We start from the raw sequence: 22,203 nt of genomic DNA on the forward strand, positions 1-22,203 counted from the left end.
ACGAGACGTCTTCTGTCGTCATTTGGAATAAGCAAAAATAACTTACTTCTGCTTCTCAGCATCCTGCTTCATGCCGCCCTGGATCCATTTGCGACTCTTGGCAGCGTACTCCTCCATCTTGTTCTTGTCTGCGAGGAGCTCTTTGATCGTGTGAGGGTCCGGTACATGACGACCCTTTTCAACACCGGGTCGAGATGTCATGCGCCCTTCCCAGGCCTTGAGGGAAGGAAATTCGTCAATATCAACCCCAGCCCAGCCTGCGGACGCCACCCAGCCATAGTGCGAGATATCTAGCATGTATCAGCACATATCGTCATGGGTATGCCGGAGTATCCAGCTACTTGTGAGTGCTAGGTAGGAGATGTCGATTTTGACTAAGTTTCGGATAGATCATAGATGCTTCCCATAGATGGTGCCATCATTTGCGGATATAGATGTCGAGCTCACGAGTGAGGACATCGTGAGGGGAGTACTTACCGGCGATTGTGCATTTCTCGCCACACAGATATGGCCTGTTGTCCGAAGCAAGATGCTTGTCAAGCACAGAATACAGACGACGGGTCTCGTTCTGGTATCGGTTTACACCGTATTCAATGTGCTCAGGGGCATATCGTGTGAAATGGTCTGCAGTCCACGTTAACCTGATATCCCTGCCGACATGGTACATCTCGGCTCCATTGCAGTACACCGGTGTACTGTAAAGCAGTCTGGTGCCAAAGGGGCAGTAATCTGCGCCGCCAGGGTGACTGTGCTTCCAACGGCTTCTAGGAATACCTCCACATCGGAATCCACCTCCACATCGGAACTAAGATCTACAGCACAGCCGCTGGAGCGGTAATGCCGTCTTGTGAGGCTTTCTTCGCTTACGGTGGGAGGACTGATTCGATACGGTCATCTGGGTCGATGGAACCTGAGTACCAAAGCCAAGATAATCGACTCGGCGATCAAGCCATGCTGCGCACGTCTGACCATACATAACAACACCTCATTGCCACTCCAAGTATGGTATTGAATGACGACACCACCTTGAATACGGTAACGAACCGTTGTTGCGACGGGTGACGAGTCCACATGATCTCGGGACTGCCGTGAAAAAGTAAAGACCAGAGAGAAAAAGCATAGGGAAAGTCATACTTACTAGCTTGACCCTGCATCGGACCAACACCGGCGTTCTGAAAGTAAAGCCAATTTTTCATGGCATACCAGTCTCGTGTTCCCTTCGGAAAGCTGATCTTGTGATCTGAGTCGTAGCGATCGACAAGGTACTCCATGATGCTTCCGGATTCGAAGAGGTTGATAGTCTGGCCGTCGGTGAAGGTGTCGGTCAGTGTGGGGATTCGCCCATTGGGGTTCATCTTCAGGAACTATCTGCCGTTAGCTTGGTATTGATGCGAAAAGGGAGAATGAGGCTGACCCATTCTTCCTTTTGCGTGTTCTTGGAGATGTCGATCTTGTGGACTTTGTACGGGAGACTGGAAATATCAGTAAGCCGAGTTAACCTTATGCATGTTATCTTCTTTCCACAACCGCTGTGGTCTCTGAGCAAAAAGATGTAGCAATTTGGTAATATACGGTGTAATCTGCCATGTATATCCAAGGGCGATATCCAGAGGCATTTGAAGGTCTCACACGAAAGTGAACCATCGCAACAGACACTTCCCGAGATGCTGCTGACCATACCCCAAAGTACTTCATGTAGGTCGAACAAATCTCTTAGCTTGTTTTTCGTTTACTCCGAGCTGTTCGGAGGCTTTGAGGTTGTTCTCCAGTACTTGCGGACTCATGCGATGATAAGTGAGATCCTTAACAGCTAAAGAGATGGAAATAGAAATAGGTACTGCTGGGTTTCCCCAAGGAACATCCCCGATATTGCAGGAGACGTCTTACACAGTCAGGAAGATACGTACCCTAGTTCCTCCAAAGTGATGGAGACCTTGATGCCATTAGGCGTCTGGGTGGTGTACAGGTTGATGTCCGATTGCTGAGACATGTTTGCGATGGTCCCGTAGCTGTAAGTCGATACAGAAATAAGCAAGGAATTGCTGTAGTTCGTAGCTATATAGCTTGAGGACTGACGCGGTAGAGCTTTGTGATCAGACAGCTGCGATAATGAAAGTGGGGTGTAATGAGGGGCAGCTTCGGGCGGAACCAGCCTTCACGCTTTGTTAATAGTGCCGACGGCGAAAACTGCGGCGATTCGTAAGCATTTCAAGAATTCAAATCATATGCTTTGGCTACTGTGTCCGAGAGCCTTGGTATCAAGGAACACGTGGTTCAGCAGGCTCATTGCTTAGGAGCGACTGCCAAAGCCTGCATCATACAGGAGCAACGGCATGTTCAATACTCGTACCTTGGCCATTGAGAATGTGAGTTATACAAAGAATGAGTCTTTAATAATAAGCTCGGGGCCTCATCTCGTCGAATGACTATAGGTCCAAATGTGCCCAGGTGGTAGCAGCTGTAGACATGAGGGAAGTCGCGATTGTTAAGCAAAGCCGAGAACCGAAGCAGCCCCAAAGGTTTCGGCAAGTGAGCCTTCGACACGGCAGAATGAGAACTTGCCGATATACTGAAGCAGCGGCAACTTCTCTAGTATTGCTGACGAAGCGCTGATTACAGTCTAGTTGTGCTGCACGCGTACAAGATTGTATGTTGAGATACCTGCAGGCTCTGGAATAGGCCAAGATTGTACTCAACGCGGGGCCTGGGAAATGCTAATATGATGACCGAGGAAGTGACCCTTTAGAAAGAGCTTACACAGTGATAGCAGGCTACTAACCACGCGATTATGTGAATGCAATAGTGAAATTCTCGTCTAGAAACAGCGACAGTGCACGTGATCTGCAGGGCAGCATACTGCAGCCTAAAGCGGCCAAGCGTGCTCCCTACTAGCCTGAACCTTTGCCTCGTCGCGACAGCCTCCACTTTCTCACCAACTACACCTCCATCGCAACCAGAACCTCTTGTCAACAGCAAACATGTCGTGGCGCAACCAGGGCATCACGGGTTCTAACAACATCCCTCTAGGTACTCGCCGTCGTTTCGGCGGAGGCGACGATGATGGCGGCTACAACCCATCAGCGCCCGCCGAGGGCTTGTCTGAGCTGAAGCGCGGCCGCAGTCCTGAGCGCAGTAAGTCAAGTCTTCCCATACCTTCCCAATCATCTGCTAACAGCCACGCTGCAGACTCTGCCGACGGTCCGCGACAGCGCAAGAAGCGCAATCGATGGGGCGACGCGAGCGAGAACAAGGCTGCTGGCTTGATGGGCTTACCGACTGCCATCTATGCTGCCATGACTACTGAGCAGCTCGACGCGTATACTCTGCATCTGCGCATTGAGGAGATTACCCAGAAGCTCAAGATCAACGACGTGGTCCCAGCCGATGGTGACAGGTACGTGTCTTCCTTCCTCAGACGTCGAAAATGCCAACGTAAACAGGTCTCCATCTCCGCCGCCCCAGTACGATAACTTCGGTCGCCGTGTCAACACTCGCGAGTTCCGCTACCGCAAGCGCCTCGAAGACGAGCGCCACAAGCTCGTTGAGAAGGCGATGAAGACGCTTCCTAACTACCACCCACCTGCCGATTACAGGCGGCCTACTAAGACACAGGAGAAAGTCTACGTTCCGGTCAATGACTACCCGGAGATTAACTTCAGTACGGAACTAACCCCTCTAACTCCCCTCCCCCTGTTTTGCTTTACCCCAGCCTTTGTCTTGACCAGCCTGCTCAGACTGCTGGATGTTTACGTGCATCTAGTGGCAACTGTAGTACAGCTATGTCACTAACCCTAACCCTTTTGCTCACAAATTTTTGATCATACACTAACCACAGCTTTTTGCACTAACAGTTGGTCTACTCATTGGCCCCCGTGGAAACACCCTCAAGAAGATGGAGACCGAATCCCAGGCAAAGATTGCGATCCGTGGCAAAGGCTCCGTCAAGGAGGGTAAAGGACGTTCTGACGCAGCTCATACCAGCAACCAGGAGGAGGATCTTCACTGCTTGATCATGGCCGACACCGAGGAGAAGGTCAATAAGGCGAAGAAGCTTATCCACAACGTCATCGAGACTGTAAGTCACCACTCTCTTCCCAATTCATGTACATGTACTAACAATTACAGGCTGCCTCTATCCCTGAAGGCCAAAACGAACTCAAGCGCAACCAGCTTCGTGAGCTTGCCGCCCTCAACGGTACCCTTCGCGACGACGAGAACCAAGCCTGCCAGAACTGCGGTGAGATTGGTCATCGCAAGTACGACTGCCCGCAGAAACAGAACTTCACGGCCAGCATCATCTGCCGCGTCTGTGGTCAAGCTGGTCACATGGCTCGCGACTGTCCCGACCGCAAAGTTGGACAGCCCTGGCGCAACGACAACCGTTTCCCCGACCGCGGTCAACCAGCTCGTATCGCTGCTCCAGAGAACGAGCTCGACGCTTTCATGGCCGAGATGGGAGGCGCCCCTGGACAGCCTCGTGCGGCGATCGAGTACAACGGCAACGGTGCTGCTGGTGGAGACAGCTATGGTGGAGGCGAGCGCACAGTCAAGCCATGGGAGCGTGGTCCTACTGGTGGCTCTGCACCTTGGGCGCGTAACGATGGCGATGACCGTGGTCGCGGTGACAGCAACTCTGCTGCTCCTCCCCCTTGGGCTGGTGGCGGCGGTCGTGGTGGTCAGTCTTACGACCAAGGCTACGGTGCTGGCAACGGTGCGGCTCCTTGGGCTTCTGCTACCCCTACTGCGCCTGCTGCAGGTGCTGGTTACGGATACGGTGGTTATGGTTACGACCAGAACGCTGGTATGGGCGCTCCTGGTGCATACGGTGCCCCTGGCTATGGCGCTCCTCCACCTCCCTCTGGTCCTCCTCCTGGGTTGGGTCCTCTCTTCCAGAGCTATGGCGGTGCTGGCAGCCCTCCTCCGCCTCCCCCGCCGCCGTCTGGATCTGTGCCCCCACCACCTCCTCCGGGCGAGGCACCTCCTCCTCCCCCGCCCAGCGACGCTCCCCCACCACCGCCACCACCTCCGGCTTAGATGGACAAATGATGCAGCGATCGCGCAGATTCCGGATTGTGCATAGCCAGCCTTCGTGTATATGCCCACATGGTCTCTAGCTATTAACAGCTGTAGCGATATTTTGTTCTTGAAAGCGCAGATGGTGGTCTTTGGGAGTCATGCACATCTAATCCGAGCAGAGAGCCGCTGGTATATGGCACAGGTAAGGTCATGGGCGAAGTCTAGTAAGTATGTAGCTTCTCGCACTTTGTGCTTGGATACCTAGGTGCTAGATGTACACTGTACATGAAAAAGCGAGGCCGTACTTAGCATTTTGAATGCAATTTCTCTTCGATACTTTGATGATACCTATACTTCGTGCGTGAAAAGCAGCCAATGGTTTCTGCAGTTATGATTTCCAAGTGAACGAGAAAGTGACTATGGCGATGTAGATGACGTTGCTCGCCAAGGTGGTGCTAGGACAAGCGGCGGGACCAGGCATGAGCGTGACAGGGCGGGCACATGCAGACAAGCTCATGTTGACGATGCGCGCTCGATTACCCGACCCTCCCATCTGCCTGTATCCTTCTCTCTAGATGCTTGCCTTGCGTGCTTCTTCATTTTCTTAGCGACTTGCGACCCCGCTCTGGGCCGCCCGCACTCACTCTCACCCACCCTACAGTCGCTATGGAGCGGATACGCGTGAGCAAGGTACGAGTCGCTATGAGACCTCCAGGTTCCTCGACGACATGCTAATGCTATTCCTAGGTGGAAGGCGTCTACCTCCTTCGTAGAGGCACGCGCTTCGACGGCACCCTGCATCTTATGCCCCACCATCTCGTCTTCAGCTACCTCCCCAGCCCACCCGCAGACGCTTCTGCAGACGCGAAACCACCGCGACAGAAAGAAGTATGGATAACGTATCCTATGATCAACTATTGTTCCCTCAAACCGTGCCCGCCCATCCTGCGCCAGGAGCCCTCGATCCGCATACGATGTCGCGACTTTACCTTCTTCGCCTTTTTCTTCCCCAACGAGAAGAAGGCGCGTGACGTGTACGATAGCATACGGGCACTCTCGTGCAAGATTGGTAGACTGGACAAGCTACTCGCGTTTAGCTACCAGCCAAAACCGCCGGAAGACCAACAGAATGGTTGGGAGATCTACGACGCCCGCCGCGAGTGGAAGCGACTGGGCATCAGCCCCAAGGACACGGAGAAGGGCTGGCGGATCTCTGAAGTCAACGTGGAATATAAGGTACATCAGACGTGACATGTAAGGTCAAACACAGGTCTTGACGAGTGGAACAGTACGCGCCGACATATCCCGCCCTCCTCGTCGTTCCCACCAACGTATCAGACAGCGTTCTCAGATACGCCGGTGAATACCGCTCGCGACAACGCATACCAGCCCTCGTCTACCGACATCCCATCAACAACTGCTCTATAACTAGAAGCTCACAGCCCACACCGGGTCTCCGCGGGAATCGGAACCCTCAAGACGAACGGCTCGTCGCAGCCATCTGGGCTACTAACCGTGGGTGGAAACCTGCGAATGCCTCTTCTTCAAACTCTACAGAACTCACTCCCGACACCAGCGTTGTGAATCTGAATGATTCCAGTGCTAACAGCTCTTTTGTTGGGACAGTGGACGAGAATACGAACACCGGCAGGACCACCGCAGACGATCTGACGGCGTCTTCGGAGACAGACCCAGACGCACCAAAAGTATACGGAGCCCAGCAGCGTAACCTCATTGTCGATGCCAGACCTACAGTCAATGCGTATGCGATGCAAGCTGTTGGACTTGGCTCAGAGAAGATGGACTATTACCCTGGTGCGGAAAAAGCCTACCTTGGAATCGACAACATTCACGTCATGCGGAAGTCGCTTGATACAGTCATTGAAGCGCTAAAGGAGTCCGATCTAGTGCCTTTCCCTCCTAATCGACAGCTCCTGGCGAAGAGCAACTGGATCAAGCATATTGCCAACATACTGGATGGAACTGCGCTGATAGCCCGGACGGTCGGAATCATGCACTCCCACGTCCTTATCCACTGTTCTGATGGCTGGGACCGTACGAGCCAGCTCAGTGCACTCAGTCAGATCCTGCTAGATCCATACTACCGGACATTAGAAGGCTTCATTGTCCTTGTCGAGAAAGACTGGTTATCGTTTGGACACATGTTCCGGCACCGATCGGGTTTCTTGAGTCACGAAAAATGGTTCACCATAGAGAACGAGAAGATTGAGCGCAAGAGCGACGGCACTGGAGGCAGTAACCCTTTTGAGAATGCTCTCCGTGGCGCGCGGGGTCTCTTCAACCGACACAACGAGTCGAACGAGTCTCTCAACCAGCTACCAGAGACGAACGTACCGGAAAACGGCACAGATGTTGCAGAACCTACTTCAGCAAAGCCGGCTCAGATCGGAGCTGCGGAAGAGCATCGCATCACCAAGGTGAACGAGCTGTCACCGGTCTTCCATCAATTCCTCGACTGCGTATACCAACTGCACTACCAACACCCAACCCGATTCGAATTCAGCGAGCGCTTCTTGAGACGCTTACTTTACCATCTTTATTCTTGTCAGTACGGAACGTTCCTCTTTGACAACGAGAAGGAACGCATAGACACCAGGGCTAAGGAGCGGACTAGGAGTGTGTGGGACTACTTCCTGTGCCGGAAGCAAGAGTTCATGAATCCAAAGTACGAACCTGAGATCGATGATGCTGTTCGCGGCAAGGAGCGCATGATCTTCCCTCGGAAAGGAGAGGCAAGATGGTGGGCTGAGTGTTTCGGTCGTACTGATGAGGAAATGAATAGCTTTGGTTCTCAATTGCCACCAACCCTCACACCACAGACCAGTAACGCCAGTACTGGCAGGAGTGGTACAAGCACGCCGATAGTTCAAGAACCCATTGTGACGGGTACAGAGACCGCGGAGGGAGCGACTGGAGCAGGTACGACCGTTCATCCTCCACCCACACACGCCGTCGGTGACCGTTCTCCGATCGCATCGAACACACCAAAACCACTCGATGCCGCAGCTGCACTGGGACAGGATCTAAGGCAAGGAGTTATGGCGAGCTTTGAGAAGCTAGGATTCACTGGCAACGGGAATAGAGCAGCGAGCCCAGCTGCAGCAAGCAGTAGACCAAGCGAAGACGTTGCACGAGACGTTGTGAAGCCAAGCTCAGACCTGAGCGCCCATATGGACACGGATCAACCAGCGCAAGATGTCACTCAGGACACGGACGACGAGAGGCCGGAAGAGCCTATACAAGTCACTGAGAAGACGAGCTCCGGAGTGAAAACCGAACAGCGCATTGAGTCCGCGTCGCACCAGGCTGTCGATTTGGGGCTGGGAGCAGACATTGTGGAAAAGAAAGCAGAGAACAGGAGTAGAAGTCGAAAACCCAGTCAGACGGCGGCGGCGAAGAAGGAGGTTGAGATGGAGATGCAATGATGATTTGTGGTGTTGGATGGTCAGTAAGCTGACTGTCCCTACAAAGTCTGGAACCATGATAGAGGGTTGATGAGACACGGTAATGCAGAATCACGATGAATGCAACGAAAGATACCCCCCGTTAGTACTTTTCTCTACGGCTCATCTGTTGACTGACATGTTCCACGCGACAGCCTGAGTTGGGTCATGTCTTCGCCTCGTGTTGTTGCTACACCCTTTCGCGAAGCAGCGAAAGCTCCGAACGACTTGATGTTAGATTGCCTTTGCAGACTTTTCCATTGGTGTTCTTCTGCATAGTGGCTGTATTGAACGAGTATGTGGCTTTTCAAGTCGAGCGCACGTTGAGAATGATAGCCGGCCACCTTGCTTCTGGCTTTCACTACCCCGCAAGAAGTGCCTATTATATGTGTTGTTCATTAGTACCTGTTACACAAGCCCCACCACCTCTTCATCAGACCAAAAAACCTCAGCTTCCTCCGATATCAACCCTACGCCATAATCGTACTGTCAAACAGTAACATGACTTCGAAACTTTCACCATTTAATCTCCGCGATGCGATTCGCATTGCGCCGATCTTCGCCATACTCGCATATGCCCAGCTGCTCAGTCCACTGTCACTTTGGGCAGTTGTTGTGCGTCTCTACGTTGTAGGCACTACGTGCGTTTCCATTGCGCACTTCAGCAGAGGAAGAATGGGTACCGTCATGGCTTGGGACGTCATTTACGGCCTCCTTGTCTGTTTGTGTCCATTCTGGAGCAGGTATTTACTGCGCATGACATGGTTGGGGTGCAGCATTGAAGGCTGGCGCTTTCAACTCGTCTATTACACATTTGTTGCTCGGAAATTGATCTATCTTCTGCCCGCTAACTATGGCAGCGATGTCGAGGTAAGATATTCCACCCTCTTCCCAGACATACCTGCATATTAATCGGAGGCTTGCGTAGGCATTGCTTCCAGAATATGAATATGCATATATTTATTTTCGAAGCTATGTTGGTACATTCACCATGTTCATAGTATACCTGGCTTTCTGGCGAAAGGGATATAGTTGGGTGGATGTAGTGGTCGCGCAATCCATCGTGACCTCGTTTGTCGAATACCTTTACCTAGCACACGCGAACTATGTGTAAGTTTGCCTCAACTCCGCATACAATAAGAACATTGGTACTCATCACTCGTCAGACACCTGCAACAGACTGGACGGACAATTAGACAAGACGTCTGGCCGTACAAGGACATGTTCACGAAGAAGTGGGCGACGAACGATCGGGGACAGCGGTTGTACAGGATCAATCACACGTTTTTGGAGCACCTTGAGTGGTTGAACACAGGTAGGGTAAAGGATAGAGACTGACGGTCCTTTGGTATTGTATTCTGGATTTGAACCTTTTGTATGGGAACGATGAAGCGATTTCTGGTATGCCGTCCCAGAGTCACCGTTTCCCAACGAGGGCGCCTGTGACTTCCATGTATCTTTCGCAAATCGGCTTCTTATCGTAAGGCGCGAGGCTGGAACTTTGCTACGTGGTTTCGTCGAAAGCGGCATGTCGACGCTAAGCGTTTGGCTTCAGCATGTCATTGAACGCGTATGGTCAAATGAAAGAAATCGCCTCGTGCCAAGGCTTATGAGCCGCAGCTCTTGTAAATGTGCGGGTGCTGACCTCCGAGTCAGGAGAAGTGAAGCGAGCTTGAACTTTTGTGAACCTGGCTACGCTACTGCATAATGCAACAGCCGAACGACATTTGACATGGCAGCGGGCCAGGCGCAACCAGTGAGCTCCTGGTGCCAAGATGTGCTACATACACACCACCGTCATCCCTGCCCCAAAGGGCGCCAATTTTGGTATCAACACGTCGCCTAATAGTAAGAAACCTCCCTCTCGGTTTGGTAGGCGGTCGTTGCCACCAGTGAGCTTGTCGCACTGGTGCAAAAGTGGGTTTCATGCACGCCACCTTATACCTGCGTCAAGGACGTCAGCTTCGGTATCAACCCGTCGCCTAATAGTAAGAAACCTCCCTCTCGGTTTGGTAGGCGGTCGTTGCCTACTTGTGCTGAGTACCAAAGTACCCAGGTACCTCAGTGTCTTCCGACTCGGCTCTGCTGTAAGGACAATGTGTTATCAATAAGACGCCAAAAAAATTACGGGAGACAGTGATCGCATATCCCCCATGGCTGCAGACGAGATATGGGGCCCGAAGTTCATTGAACGCAACTGGATGGTTGTGTGCGCATCGTGTAGGTAGGTACCCAGGTACACAGGTAGCTACCCGACATCTCGGGTCCCGCACCAAGCACCCCAGAAACTGCTCGCAAGTCTGCCACGACACTACGCCACGGAGGGCACAATGGGCTATGTAAAATGACCATGTATCGGCTTTTGCTCACACCAGCGGTATTCTGCAGCTGAGAAAGCTGGTGCATAAAGAGAGCCACCCTGTTGCGATATCAGATTCGATGTTTCACTCACGCCAGCTTTCTTTCCCTACTCAACCTGGATATCTTGAACACATACATCCATTCAACTTTCTATGATGAGCTACGACAGTAGTTACAACTACCTCAGCTGGTTGCATTATGTTGCTGGCGCATGTGGTCCCTTATGCCCGTACTGCCCCAACTTTTCGCCTGACGCACCATACACCACGTTATCTTGTGAGCATGTTGTTCGCTTCTCACAAGTCAAATGCACTAATCATTTAGCGCCTTCCATTGCTCCTCCTGTAGCAAACCGTGACATCTTCAGCCAAGCCCAGTCGACCTTTGCCAGGCCAGAGAGTGCCACGGACACGCCCTCGCTTGGTATCGGCCATGATGACAGGGCTGGTTTAGCTCAATCCGGATCAGCATACGCTTATACCACAAGTCCAAGTTCATTCCGCGCTTATCAGAGTAGTGATGGGGTCTACCAACCGATGGACGCACATTATCAGCGCGTCCAGCACACTTACACGTATGTGCTGAGGACCTATAGCCTCCATTATCCTGACTGACTTCACGTCAGCAACATTGATCTACCGTTCCGTTGTTTCGACGACGGGAACAATATGCTCCAGGGAATGGAAGTGTCTGAAGTGTCTGACTTCCGAGGACGAGCTCTCAACAATACCCCGTTGACTCCCGATCCAGCTACTCCGAGGACTGCGTTCTCATCACCATCCACTCCTCTTCCACACGAGCGGCCTCTCGTGATTTGTCACTCGAACCCACCAAGGATCGACACGAACGATACCATCAGATACTCGCCCGCTGCCGGGAGGCTCATGCTTGTTTGTAGCGAACCTCAGTGCTATGGACGCACCTTCGGTCGCCGGCAAGAGTTGCTACGACACTACAATGGAGCTCACGCACCACCAGATGCGGGCAACATGTTCTGGTGTGAAGTACGTGGTTGTGAGCGTGGTATCCGGCCATTTCCGAGAGAGGACAAATTGAATGACCATGTTCGGAAAGTACATACGTCAATGGTTGAGACCACATTGTCGGACTAACTATGTGGCTTATATGACGGCGTTTAGGTGGATTGCGGTCGACAAAATTTATCTGTTGTACCAGAGACCGTTACCGAGTGGGCCTGTAACGGAAATACAAGAAGTCGCACAGCCATAGTTTCCAACGCGTATATTATTTGGTAACGCGAGCTGGGATTCCTGGAATCAGGAATTAATAAATCTCAATCACGTCGCCCAAGGATGACCTCCTTTCCCAAACTTCGCATCACAGAAAGCCAACTTCGTCAACCTCTTTTCCAAAATCTCTTCCTTGTGCATCTCCATCTCCTCGTAATCCCAGTTCACACTCACCATGCTGCCTCGCAACCACTCTGCTCTTTCTGTAGATAGGAAAAGTGTCAAGCCTCCCGTGAGCATGGGGTTATCAAGGGCAAAGTCCAGATATTGCTTCGGCGGCATATCTGTTGCGACGAGGCCGGGAAAGAGGCTGAATGTGCGGATGTCAGGCTGTTCATGATGAAGGAACTCCATGAACTTGGTTTGCGCGAGTTTACTGGGGATGTAGGAGGAGAAGTCGGGGTACATGTCGCCTAACGTTCCCGTGGAGACCGATATTACGGTGCCCTTGCCGTCCGGCGCTTGGGCAAGGAAGTGGTGCACGTTCAGATGTACGGCTTTGACGTTTACTTCCTGGGTAGGTGTTAGTAACCATGGAGAGGCATGCAAAAGAGAGAGAGAGGCCTTACAAAATCCTGCCACCATTTTCCTGGCTCACACTTGCCAATCATAGCTTGCGTCAAGGAACCGGCGTTATTGACGAGGACATCGATTCGGCCAACGGCTTCTCCTGCCCTCTTCCACAACGTCGCAACATCTTCTTCCTTTGCGATATCGATGGACCCAGAGGAATGTACGATCGTCTCACCTTGGCCTATGGCATCCAACTTCTCAACAACCTCTCGTAGTTTTGTTTCATTCCTTCCGGTTATGACGATGGCCTTAGCACCGGCAGTTACCCATGCTTCAGCAATCGCTCGACCAATGCCACCCGTGGCACCAGTGACTAGAACTGTCTTGCCTGCAGCTGAAAGGGCAGGGTTGCTAGGATCCAGGAGAGGGTTATTTTTACGATGGACTTTGCTCGTGAGTTGGACGGGCCAAGTTATCGCATCGTAGTCTGGTTGGTCAGTCATTGTTCTGGTAACCGAGATAAGGAGTATGGTCCAAGTACAAGTAGTTGCTTGGGGAGTATAGTACTCATTGTAAAGTAGTTTTGGTATCTATAACATGACGCGACTGCGGGGAATCTGTGCGCGTCTTGTGCCGTACCCACAATATGCGGCACGCGATAAGTACCTTCCGAAGCGGGATGCCGATGCCGACGCACGATCGCGGCGCGGACCATAGTAGCTAGTAGAAAGCGCACGTCGCATATCCTGCCGATACGGAAACAAGATGCCGAACCATATAGAAACAGTCATCGTGTGGGTGTAGTTGATGACATAATAGGTACCTCGGATTCGCAATTACTGTGTTTGTCCAAGGCCCCAAGAAGGATCCAAAATATCAGCGTTGAACCAATCCAGAGAAGGTTGCGACTGAAACAGCTGCCACATCATGTCGTCGTTCCACGAAGATGGCATGATACCAGCAGTGTTGTCATTCCCGCTATTGTTCAAGATGCCAGGACCGTTCCCGAAAGCTGCAGACATGGGATAGGTCGCCATCGGTGCGGTCGAGTCTCCACTCGGGTGAGGTGTCTGTCCGTGGGCACCAGAGCCTTGCACCAGAGGCCTGCAGAGACCCAGCAGCGTGGCACACAGCCGGTGTAGTCGATGTACATACTTGTTTTCTGTAACGAGTGTGGAAAGACCATCGGTGACATCTTGGAGGAGCTGGAAATCTTGCGCGCTGGACGTGCCGACGACGTTGCAAAAGACGACGAAGAAGGGACAGAGTGGGTAAGAAAGCATGCTCCTGGTAGTTTTCAGTAACTGTGTAGACATCGAATACAGTTGCACTTACCAGGCGAGGTAAGGATCATAGCCCTCGATAAAGTGATCCAAAGATCTTCCGAGTTCTTCTATGTCTTTTGCGCACTCGAGTGCTTTCCGGGCGCTTTGGAGGCACTCTTCTCGTTCTAAGGGATTCGTTGTAACGGTAGGACTCAGGCGGTGGACTGACGTAAGGGTAGAAAAGTATCTGAACTCCATGCTTTTCCAGTGTATGAGAGCATCCGTTCTGCTGTCCAAGAGATGCATCTGCCGTTCCTTCTCCATGAGCTCGTAGATGTCCTTCATCTTTGTCCGTAGTTGCGCAACCTCATCGTTGAGTATAGTAGGCGATGGCTTCGTATCCAATGTCAGATCCAGGATCTTGTCGAGTACAGGAAGCATTTCTAGAATGCTCATAGGACTGGCTGGATCGGCTCGTAGCAAATACGAGGCTTTGACCGGAAGTTGAGGAAGAGATCTTGGTCGCAGGAGCAAAAGGCTCATGATACTGTCAAGGAACGCGCATTGGCCGACAAGTGCATAGATCTCGCTTTCGGAATCATTTTCAGGCATTGGCTTATCAATATGGTGATATCCCAGAGCTACGATAGTGCGCGATGCATGTGCTGTGAGCTCCCAACAACTCACTGGGTTGCCTATAATTTGCATCATGATAGCCTGCATCTGTTAGTGAATCATTTCGGAGTAACACAGTTACTATAGACGTACTCCAGTGATCAAGGCCTGAGCAAGTAGTAGGGACGGCGCGGTTAGAAAACTAATGCGGTCCAGAGCAGTAAGCGCTGCTGTTAGATGGTTGAACTCCATTTGCTGGATATGCCGTTGGACAGCTGCGCTTTTGGGGCCTTGCAGCTGACTTGCGTATAGTACAACGGCGCCTTGAAAGTGGACAATGACCTTGTACAGGTTAAGAGTCTTCTCATCCACGTTGCCTTCCATCAAAGCGAGCGCGATCTTCTCAAACGCCTTTGGCGGTACATGATCGACAGTATGGTAGCGAATGGCAGCGTTGCCTCGTTCTTTGGATTCAGCTAGCAGTTTCATCAGTCCCGTGTCAAGAGTCCCGAGCATATCGACTTACTGCCAAGGATAATGTTGAAGATCTCGCGCTTGGATATATCAGTAGAGACATGCATCGACTCGTCAAAGGTACTTCGATCGGTCATGGTCGGCGTTGGGGTGTTTGATAGCTGGTCAACGAACGACATTGCGGTCTCGAGGACCGAACGCTGATGGCTGGACAGCAGTCCATTGGTAGAGAGCTCCTTGCTGATGTGTACACGAGCTTCATGTGCTGTCTGGGGACTGTTATCAACATCCGAAGCTGCCACCGGGGCCGGCACGTCTAGCGAGCTTGTCGTTCTCTGCCTCTTTGCCGGCCGATCTGACGATGCTTCAATGGTCGGAACAGCGAAACTGTTCGTAGACTCCTGCTCCTGCGCGAGGCTTGGGCTCCGGTGAACACTCTGGACCGAGTGCTCTAGGCTCGAAAGCCGCTCCACGAGAGCTTTTATTTTTTCATCCCTGCATGATTATCAGAGCTGGAACGAAAGGTGCTAATCGAGAAAAAGAACTCCTGTTCTGCATCTGTCACAAGCACGAGAGATGGGCAGTTGCTTACGTCCGAACTTTAGGCTTAGGGACGCGCTTGTGTCTGTTGCGCAAGCACTCCGTCTTGGCTGCCACACAGTTTGCACATGGCTCTTTGCGATCACATTTCACCTGCGAGCTGTCAACGCTGCAGTCGCGATGCAGGTAGTGGCCCGATTGGGTCGGCGACTCACCTTTCGGGAATGGCATAAGTCGCACGCGGGGACGCCGCCATGAGCAATCCAATTCTCTTCCGGCATTTGGTAATTCTGAGAGTAGTGGAGAACGCAACAAAGTGAGTAATCCCCGACTCTAGGCTCGCTGCTGGAGGAGGTATGGCTTGATGCTCCCGAGCTCGGATGTCTCGGCTTTCCGAGCGCCGACGTCATCTGCCCAACCTGCCCAGGACTGCCTTGTCCATGGCAAATTCCGAGGGCAATGAGACATCGTCAGCAAGCCAAAACCTTGCTGGACAGTTATTGAGACGAAGGTGCAAAGATGACTCTGCACCCCTACCCGTACGTTGCGCAACCGCAATGGCAGTCATGGAAATGAGAAGGACCGCTCCCCGCTGACTGCAGCTGCCGTTCTGACCACATTGTCGCGTCGGGAATATACGAGTGAGCACTCCTATCTCCTGGGCCGCGCGTGCTCGAGGGTGCATGTCGCATCGTCGCGAAAGCAGACACGGAGGCACAGGCCCGATCATAGCCGGTAGCACAATGCAACGACCGTTCCTACCTTATTTTCAGCACGTGGGAATCCTCCAAAAGAAAAAGGCGCTGTAGCGATGACCTGCAGCGATTGCACGCGTGGCAGATCACAGAAAAGCAAGTGAAGTGTACGCAAGACTTTCACAGCCGTTTCAGGAAGGACGCGATACACATTGCTGGCTGCCCCACGGCTACTCCCGTGGGGCTAGCCTTTTTGGGTGGAAGTGATGGATATCTGGTTGGACGGGGAGTTGAGGGCGTAAGTAAGACGCGATTGAGCGATGCAATGTCATCAAGCGAACGCGCCGTGACGGTGCCGAAGAAGGAGAGTGGTATGGCATGTCGCTAAAAGAACGTGGGATACCGACGTTTCGCGACGTGAGAAGATATATTTCCGTGGTCGTACGGATGTCATACTTACCAAGTATCCGGTAGCAGGAGTTCTCGAAGGAGCAAACGTGCAGTCAAAGTGTGCAGTGTTTGGAAGGGACTGGTATCCATTTACCCCATCGGTTCCACCGCGATGGAAGCGAAGTCATGGAATTTGATGAACATGCCGCGTTGTGTGGGACGAATCAGTCATTGTGGCAAACATCGTCCACGTTTCGCCGAGGCCCTGCGTGTGTAACGTCTTTACGTGACGTGGGATTCGGTGGTTGAGCTGGTGCGCGGTCCTGCAGCGCGCTACTTGGAGGAGCGTTGGACCGATTAACACACCGTCTCATGTGACAGCGCGTTAGACGGGAACGCGTTCAGGACGACTATCCTGGTTGCAGGCCGCAGAACTCACCAACTCTCCAGGCACTGCGCTGTTTGAGACGATTGACTGTGCCGCCTACGTTGGGCGCTGGAAAGGTCTGTCTCACGAACAAGGGGTGGCCGGCGTATGTGGCGTGTTTTGGTCAGCGTCGACCTCAGAGTTGGGTTGAGAAGATATCGACACAACGCTGTCAGACCCCTGACTCGACAAAACGGGCTCCTTCATTACTACGCCGCTGCCTGCATGCATCGATGGACTCTGAGAAAATGCGAATGAGGCTGGTGCTCGAGTACCAATGGAGCAGGCGCGCCATGCCACTTCGAAGACCCCGTGCAGAAGGAGCGACCGGCATTGGGTCGGGTGCGAAATTGATGCATGCCGTGAAGCCTGAGTGCCGGGTAGGTGACGGGCATGCATGTGAAATGGCGATCGTTTCGCTGCAGCACTGAGCAACACATGGCCGTCGGCGGTGTAGAAGCAGCAGCGAAGACGACGGACGTACAGGCTTCTTGGGCTGTGTGGCACTGAGTGATTTTGCCACAATCGGGCCACTATCTCTGTCCTCAGCGCGCTGGCAAAAAGAAGGCGGTTCCAAAGTTGTTCTGCGTTGATGCAGCGGGAAGCCAATCAGATAAGCGAACCCCAGGCTGCGTGGGGTGTATCAGGAAGTCGCGATAAGGGACCGACGATGAATCCTTCCATCGCTCACGGGCGCCTATGAAGCGTCTGGTACGGGTGACGACCGTGGCCGTCCAAACCTTTGACGACGCTGCACGTGGACCAGCGCCGACCAGAACCAGCATCCTCACTGCGGAATCGGGGCGCTGCTCCGCGTCTGCGATGACGAAGAAGTGTTACAAATGGCCTCAGGCCGTAAGGCTCGGCTCGTGTGGGGTTTGGCTCACCGTCCAGAGGCAGGGCATGGCACGTCTTGTGGGCGGTGGAGACGTCGCGATAAAGCGTCGCACAGGGGCGCCGTGTCGAGAAGCCACCCGGTGTGCTGCAGGGCATTGCGGCTGCAGCAGCGCAGGCACGCAATGAGAGGGCACACGGGGCCTGCGGCGACTCCAGGCGGTCTCGGGGCTCCCACGCCCGCCGTGTCATTGGCGCGTTTTCTGGCGGAGGGCGTGAGTCTTATCTCTTACTCCTGGCTCGGCGGCCACCACACACCCCAAACTCCAGCTTCCAACCGCACCCACAACCAGCCCAGCACTGTCCCCGCCCAGCACAGGGCTGGCCATCCCCGGCGCGGGAGCTAGTTCCAATGCCAAAAACAAAGAGTACCTGCACATCCCAGCGCCCCAAAACCTGACCAGCGCCCACTGCGCTCCTACGCTCTCTACCGCTGCTCAGCCCTCCCTCTCACCCACGGGTGCACAGGTCTGCCCGTCCTTTTGATTGTGCCACCTTCCACTCGGATGCTCCCGCGTGCACCGCCTGTCCGGCTCTGAATGTACGTAGTCCATGATTGCTTATCTTGTGCGCCAGCCCCATACACATCCGAGCGACATGCCTGTGCCTGTATATCATGAGCCTCGCCCCAGCTAACCGCCGTGCCTCAGGCTCTTGGCTTCGTCTCCACTGCGTGCGATCCCGTAGACACAGTCGCTCCTTCCGCACACCCAGAGACCCTCTCTGCCGGCCTTCCATGAGCCGCCCATTACCCATACAGCAACCACGCTACGACCACCACCTCCGGTCGACTCCTGATGTTCCATAGCAACATCCAGGCCCCCGTCCATCTGACTGGAAACCCCGCGCCTGCCGACGACGCTCAGCTCCCCCGCGGAGAATGCGGCTTCATCCTTCCACCGTCTGAGGGGCGGGGCGCCCGCCAGCGCTGCCCCTGCCGTAGCTTCTACCCCGATTCCATCATACGCTCCCGCTGTGGCTGCGGACACCAGGCGTGGAACCATGAGGCCCAGCCCATCTCGACTGTGTCAACCGAGGCATACATACAAGCAGTAGAGCAGATGAAGCGGCTGAGGCAGGAGGTCAAGCGCTTCGAGACGCTGGAGCAAGATTTGAAGCAGGAGCTGTTCAGGGAGCGGCTTGCTCGAGAAGAGCTGGTGCGGACCAACCATGCAGTACAGGCACGCATGTACGAGAACATGCAACTTCTCAAGCTGTCTATTGACGACAGAGTCGAGGCTGTGGTGGATAGGACAACGGAGCTCAGCGATCAGATCAAGGTGCAGGGCGAGCGGCTCACCATGGTAGACGAGTTCAGCATGGATTTGGAGAACAGAGTCGACCGGGTGGAGCAATTCAGTGGCATGTCGCGAGACGTCACGCCTGCTGCCTCGACGCCAAAAACACGTCTGTCAACACCCAAGGCCTCGCCTGCCCCGCCAATGCCACTATTGACGCAGTCAAATCACACCATTGGCCAACTTCCGATCCGAACTGATAAGAAGTACCCGCTTTCGTGGAGCGTTCGTGTCGTCTTCATCCCACGTAAATCGCAGAGGTTCGCATACGATCCGGACAGCAATGGCTACCGACGGTGTGCTTCGCGCAAGCTACTACAAACCCTCGAGTTCCCCAGTCCGGATAGCTCCTGTTTCGCGAATGGCATCGAGACTGCCTTCAAGGGCGTGTTCCGTGGCAGACCATGGATGCCAATGACCGGCCATCGACCCGCCGACGAACCCTATGGCCGCATGGCGCTGACGCTCTTACCACCTGATCTCGTTCATCGTGGTGTTTGGGATTATCCTTTCCTGGAGGATCACTGCATCGCGCACGACAAGATGCAGGGAGATCTCCTGTACATCACCCTGCAATATGAAGACGTCACCTGGAACGAAATCCGATTCTTGCCTCCCGTGACCGGCATCGACGAGACCTGTTGGGAACACGACGAGGAGCTGGACGGCACTGCCAAATACAAGAGCTTGGACTCTGAGATTATGTACGACTACCAGGATCCTCCTCCTACTTATTCATCTCGAACTCACTCGATGGCGACTAGGGCGCCTTCGGGGCTGGACGTCCTTGCCAACTCCGCTGCCATGCTGAGTCCGATCGAGCGCGCTCAGACAGCATCATCGGTCCGTTCATCTAGGCTGAGCCCTCTGAGCCCTTTGCAGCGAGCGCCAACCCAGTCGTCAAGTCATTCCAGTCATCCCCGGTTCTCCTCCGAGCGCAGTAGCCTCCGCAGCTTCGACACGGAGACCACAGATGACGAGCATCGCGACAAGAAGCCCAAGCTGCGATCGAAGCAGAGCATGCCCAACGTCAATGGCAACGGTCATGCGCAGCAGCCCATGTACGTCTCGGGTCGCTCCAAGCGTAAGATGCCGGTCAGGGAGAAGGGACCCAAGGAGCCTCTGCATTTCAATGTCGCTGGTGTCGCCAAGGGTGGGCTTAACTTCCTGCACCCTCGCTCCTCCAAGGGAAAGGAAGTAGCTCATAACCCGTAAGAGAACAATGCCCGGTCTCACTTTTCCTTATGTACAAAGTTTCTTATCTGCACTCGGTAGAGGCGTTCACGAGTAAAAGCCTCGCTTTATTTACAGGATACCCACTGGCGTTGTATATTATGGTTGGATATACCATTCCGATTGCGTTTCTTCCCTGTTCACCTCACGTCTGTTGCTGCGTCTTATGCAGTCATCATGCACGAGACGTATTCCGGAGCTTCAGCAGGCACATTTCCTTTCTCGATTATAGACGACTCGGAAGACAATATGTTCGCTTGCACCAAGAGCCTGCAATGTACTCATAGCTCGCGCGATGAAGATAACGATATTCTGGTACACTCACCGTGCGAACCCTTGGAAAGTCTCGATTCAACCAGTGATCTAACGACACACGTCCTTGCGCTATTAGGATGATCGACGAACAAGACACGGCCCGTGTCAAGCTGCCGCATCCAAGAAGTTGTCGTGCGCCCATGTCGGAAGAGGCTTGGTTGTGGGCCCTCCGATAACGTATCGTGCTACCCTGCGTTGATAACCGCCCGCATAACCCCATTCCGCATTCAACAGCCAAGGCGGCGCAGCGGAATTGATATGAAGCAATAGGCCTTGGTCAGTGATTTGCCCAGCCATCAGACCTTGGTAGTGTGCATGATCGAATTGAAGGGGGTTGATGCTAACGGCGAAGAACCCCTTCTGACTCTGACATCGTATTTCCCGTATCAAGACACCTTAGAGTGATTGGCATAGAGAGCAGTCTTGGAACAACAGAGCCAGATGTCACGTGCGATCTGACAGGTTGAGAACTGTGCCGCTGAGACGTTAGGGGCGACTAACCCTGCCGTCTTGTACAATGTGATAATTAAACATCTACCATCCAGCCTGACAGGACCCGGATCCCTTCGACTAAAACTCTCCAGATTGATAAATCTATTCGAGCTCATTACGCTGGCTGCGACTAAGTCCGCTAACTGCAACGGAGGCTTACACACGACAGCAGAAGCCCACGGGAGTATCAATGTTCATACAGTACGCGACAGACGTGGAGCATTGCACACAACTCGCAGCAGTAGGTCACTGCTGCATAGTGTATTTGGCCTCTCGTAGCTGTCGCTATTGACTCGAGCCTGGGCTTTGCAGGAGCGTCTACTACCACCATGAGTCGTACATTTTGTTCATGAAGAACTTCTTGGGAATGCACAGGTAAAGAAACCTGTGAATGCGAAGCGATCAATCCTGCCATGCGGTATGGCATCAAGAGGAGATGTGAATCTGGATTTCTTTCGATGAACGCATCGGACGCCCCCGTCCCAGGCGAGAATATTAAGACAATGGCAAAGGACTGGCGCAACCTCGTGTGCTATTACAAGACGCTCAACCTCACTTTCCAGACCGATACTTTGCCTGCACTCCAAGGGATCGCTCAGGCCATGCAAATCGTACGGAACTGCTCCTACTATGCTAGGTTGTGGGAGGATACTCTAGTGGAGTATCTACTATGGTATTACACAAGACTAGATCCATCAAAAGTACCCTTTTATCAACCGTCTAGCTGGTCTTGGGCTTCGCGCAGAAGTGATGGGCTTGTTGTCTGATACAGGCATCGAGGAAAACATGTAAGACAGGCGCATGTTGCAGCTGTGTCCGTGACACCAAAGGGCCTGGACTCGATTGGAGAAGTTCACGCTGGACCCGTAATAATATTTGGTAGGCGTCTAACAGCTCACCTGGGATTCAAGCATGAGAAGCCTTCTTTAGTTGTTCTAGGCAGTATATTACAAAACAATGG

At 53.1% G+C, this 22,203-nt stretch overlaps 6 protein-coding genes across 6 annotated transcripts; 3 read left to right on the forward strand and 3 right to left on the reverse strand.

The window, feature by feature from the left end:
* Window positions 1–42: 42 nt before the first annotated feature.
* J4E93_002083 (uncharacterized protein) lies at window positions 43–1,990 on the reverse strand (the record flags this gene model as incomplete). Its single annotated transcript, XM_049340031.1, has 5 exons — window positions 43–290; window positions 478–624; window positions 1,139–1,364; window positions 1,415–1,472; window positions 1,908–1,990. 5 exons carry the CDS (start codon window positions 1,988–1,990, stop codon window positions 43–45), a joined length of 762 nt encoding a protein of 253 aa, XP_049202353.1.
* A 988-nt stretch (window positions 1,991–2,978) lies between these two features.
* On the forward strand, window positions 2,979–5,034 carry BBP1 (Branchpoint-bridging protein; the record flags this gene model as incomplete). Its single annotated transcript, XM_049340032.1, has 5 exons — window positions 2,979–3,132; window positions 3,187–3,394; window positions 3,441–3,658; window positions 3,852–4,075; window positions 4,126–5,034. The coding sequence occupies 5 exons, from the start codon at window positions 2,979–2,981 to the stop codon at window positions 5,032–5,034; spliced, it is 1,713 nt and encodes a 570-aa protein (XP_049202354.1).
* A 648-nt stretch (window positions 5,035–5,682) lies between these two features.
* Window positions 5,683–8,462, forward strand: J4E93_002085 (uncharacterized protein; the record flags this gene model as incomplete). The annotated part of the gene is made up of 3 exons (XM_049340033.1): window positions 5,683–5,706; window positions 5,764–6,252; window positions 6,306–8,462. The coding sequence occupies 3 exons, from the start codon at window positions 5,683–5,685 to the stop codon at window positions 8,460–8,462; spliced, it is 2,670 nt and encodes an 889-aa protein (XP_049202355.1).
* Window positions 8,463–12,139: 3,677 nt separating this feature from the next.
* Window positions 12,140–13,107, reverse strand: J4E93_002086 (uncharacterized protein; the record flags this gene model as incomplete). The annotated part of the gene is made up of 2 exons (XM_049340034.1): window positions 12,140–12,604; window positions 12,661–13,107. The coding sequence occupies 2 exons, from the start codon at window positions 13,105–13,107 to the stop codon at window positions 12,140–12,142; spliced, it is 912 nt and encodes a 303-aa protein (XP_049202356.1).
* Window positions 13,108–13,440: 333 nt separating this feature from the next.
* Window positions 13,441–15,095, reverse strand: J4E93_002087 (uncharacterized protein; the record flags this gene model as incomplete). The annotated part of the gene is made up of 4 exons (XM_049340035.1): window positions 13,441–13,891; window positions 13,940–14,586; window positions 14,638–14,960; window positions 15,011–15,095. The coding sequence occupies 4 exons, from the start codon at window positions 15,093–15,095 to the stop codon at window positions 13,441–13,443; spliced, it is 1,506 nt and encodes a 501-aa protein (XP_049202357.1).
* Window positions 15,096–18,701: 3,606 nt separating this feature from the next.
* J4E93_002088 (uncharacterized protein) lies at window positions 18,702–20,417 on the forward strand (the record flags this gene model as incomplete). The annotated part of the gene is made up of 2 exons (XM_049340036.1): window positions 18,702–19,906; window positions 19,967–20,417. 2 exons carry the CDS (start codon window positions 18,702–18,704, stop codon window positions 20,415–20,417), a joined length of 1,656 nt encoding a protein of 551 aa, XP_049202358.1.
* Between the last annotated feature and the right edge of the window lie 1,786 nt (window positions 20,418–22,203).

This window comes from Alternaria ventricosa (assembly GCF_023758065.1).
Source record: "Alternaria ventricosa strain BMP 2768 chromosome Unknown scaffold_3, whole genome shotgun sequence".
NCBI classification, from domain to species: domain Eukaryota; kingdom Fungi; phylum Ascomycota; class Dothideomycetes; order Pleosporales; family Pleosporaceae; genus Alternaria; species Alternaria ventricosa.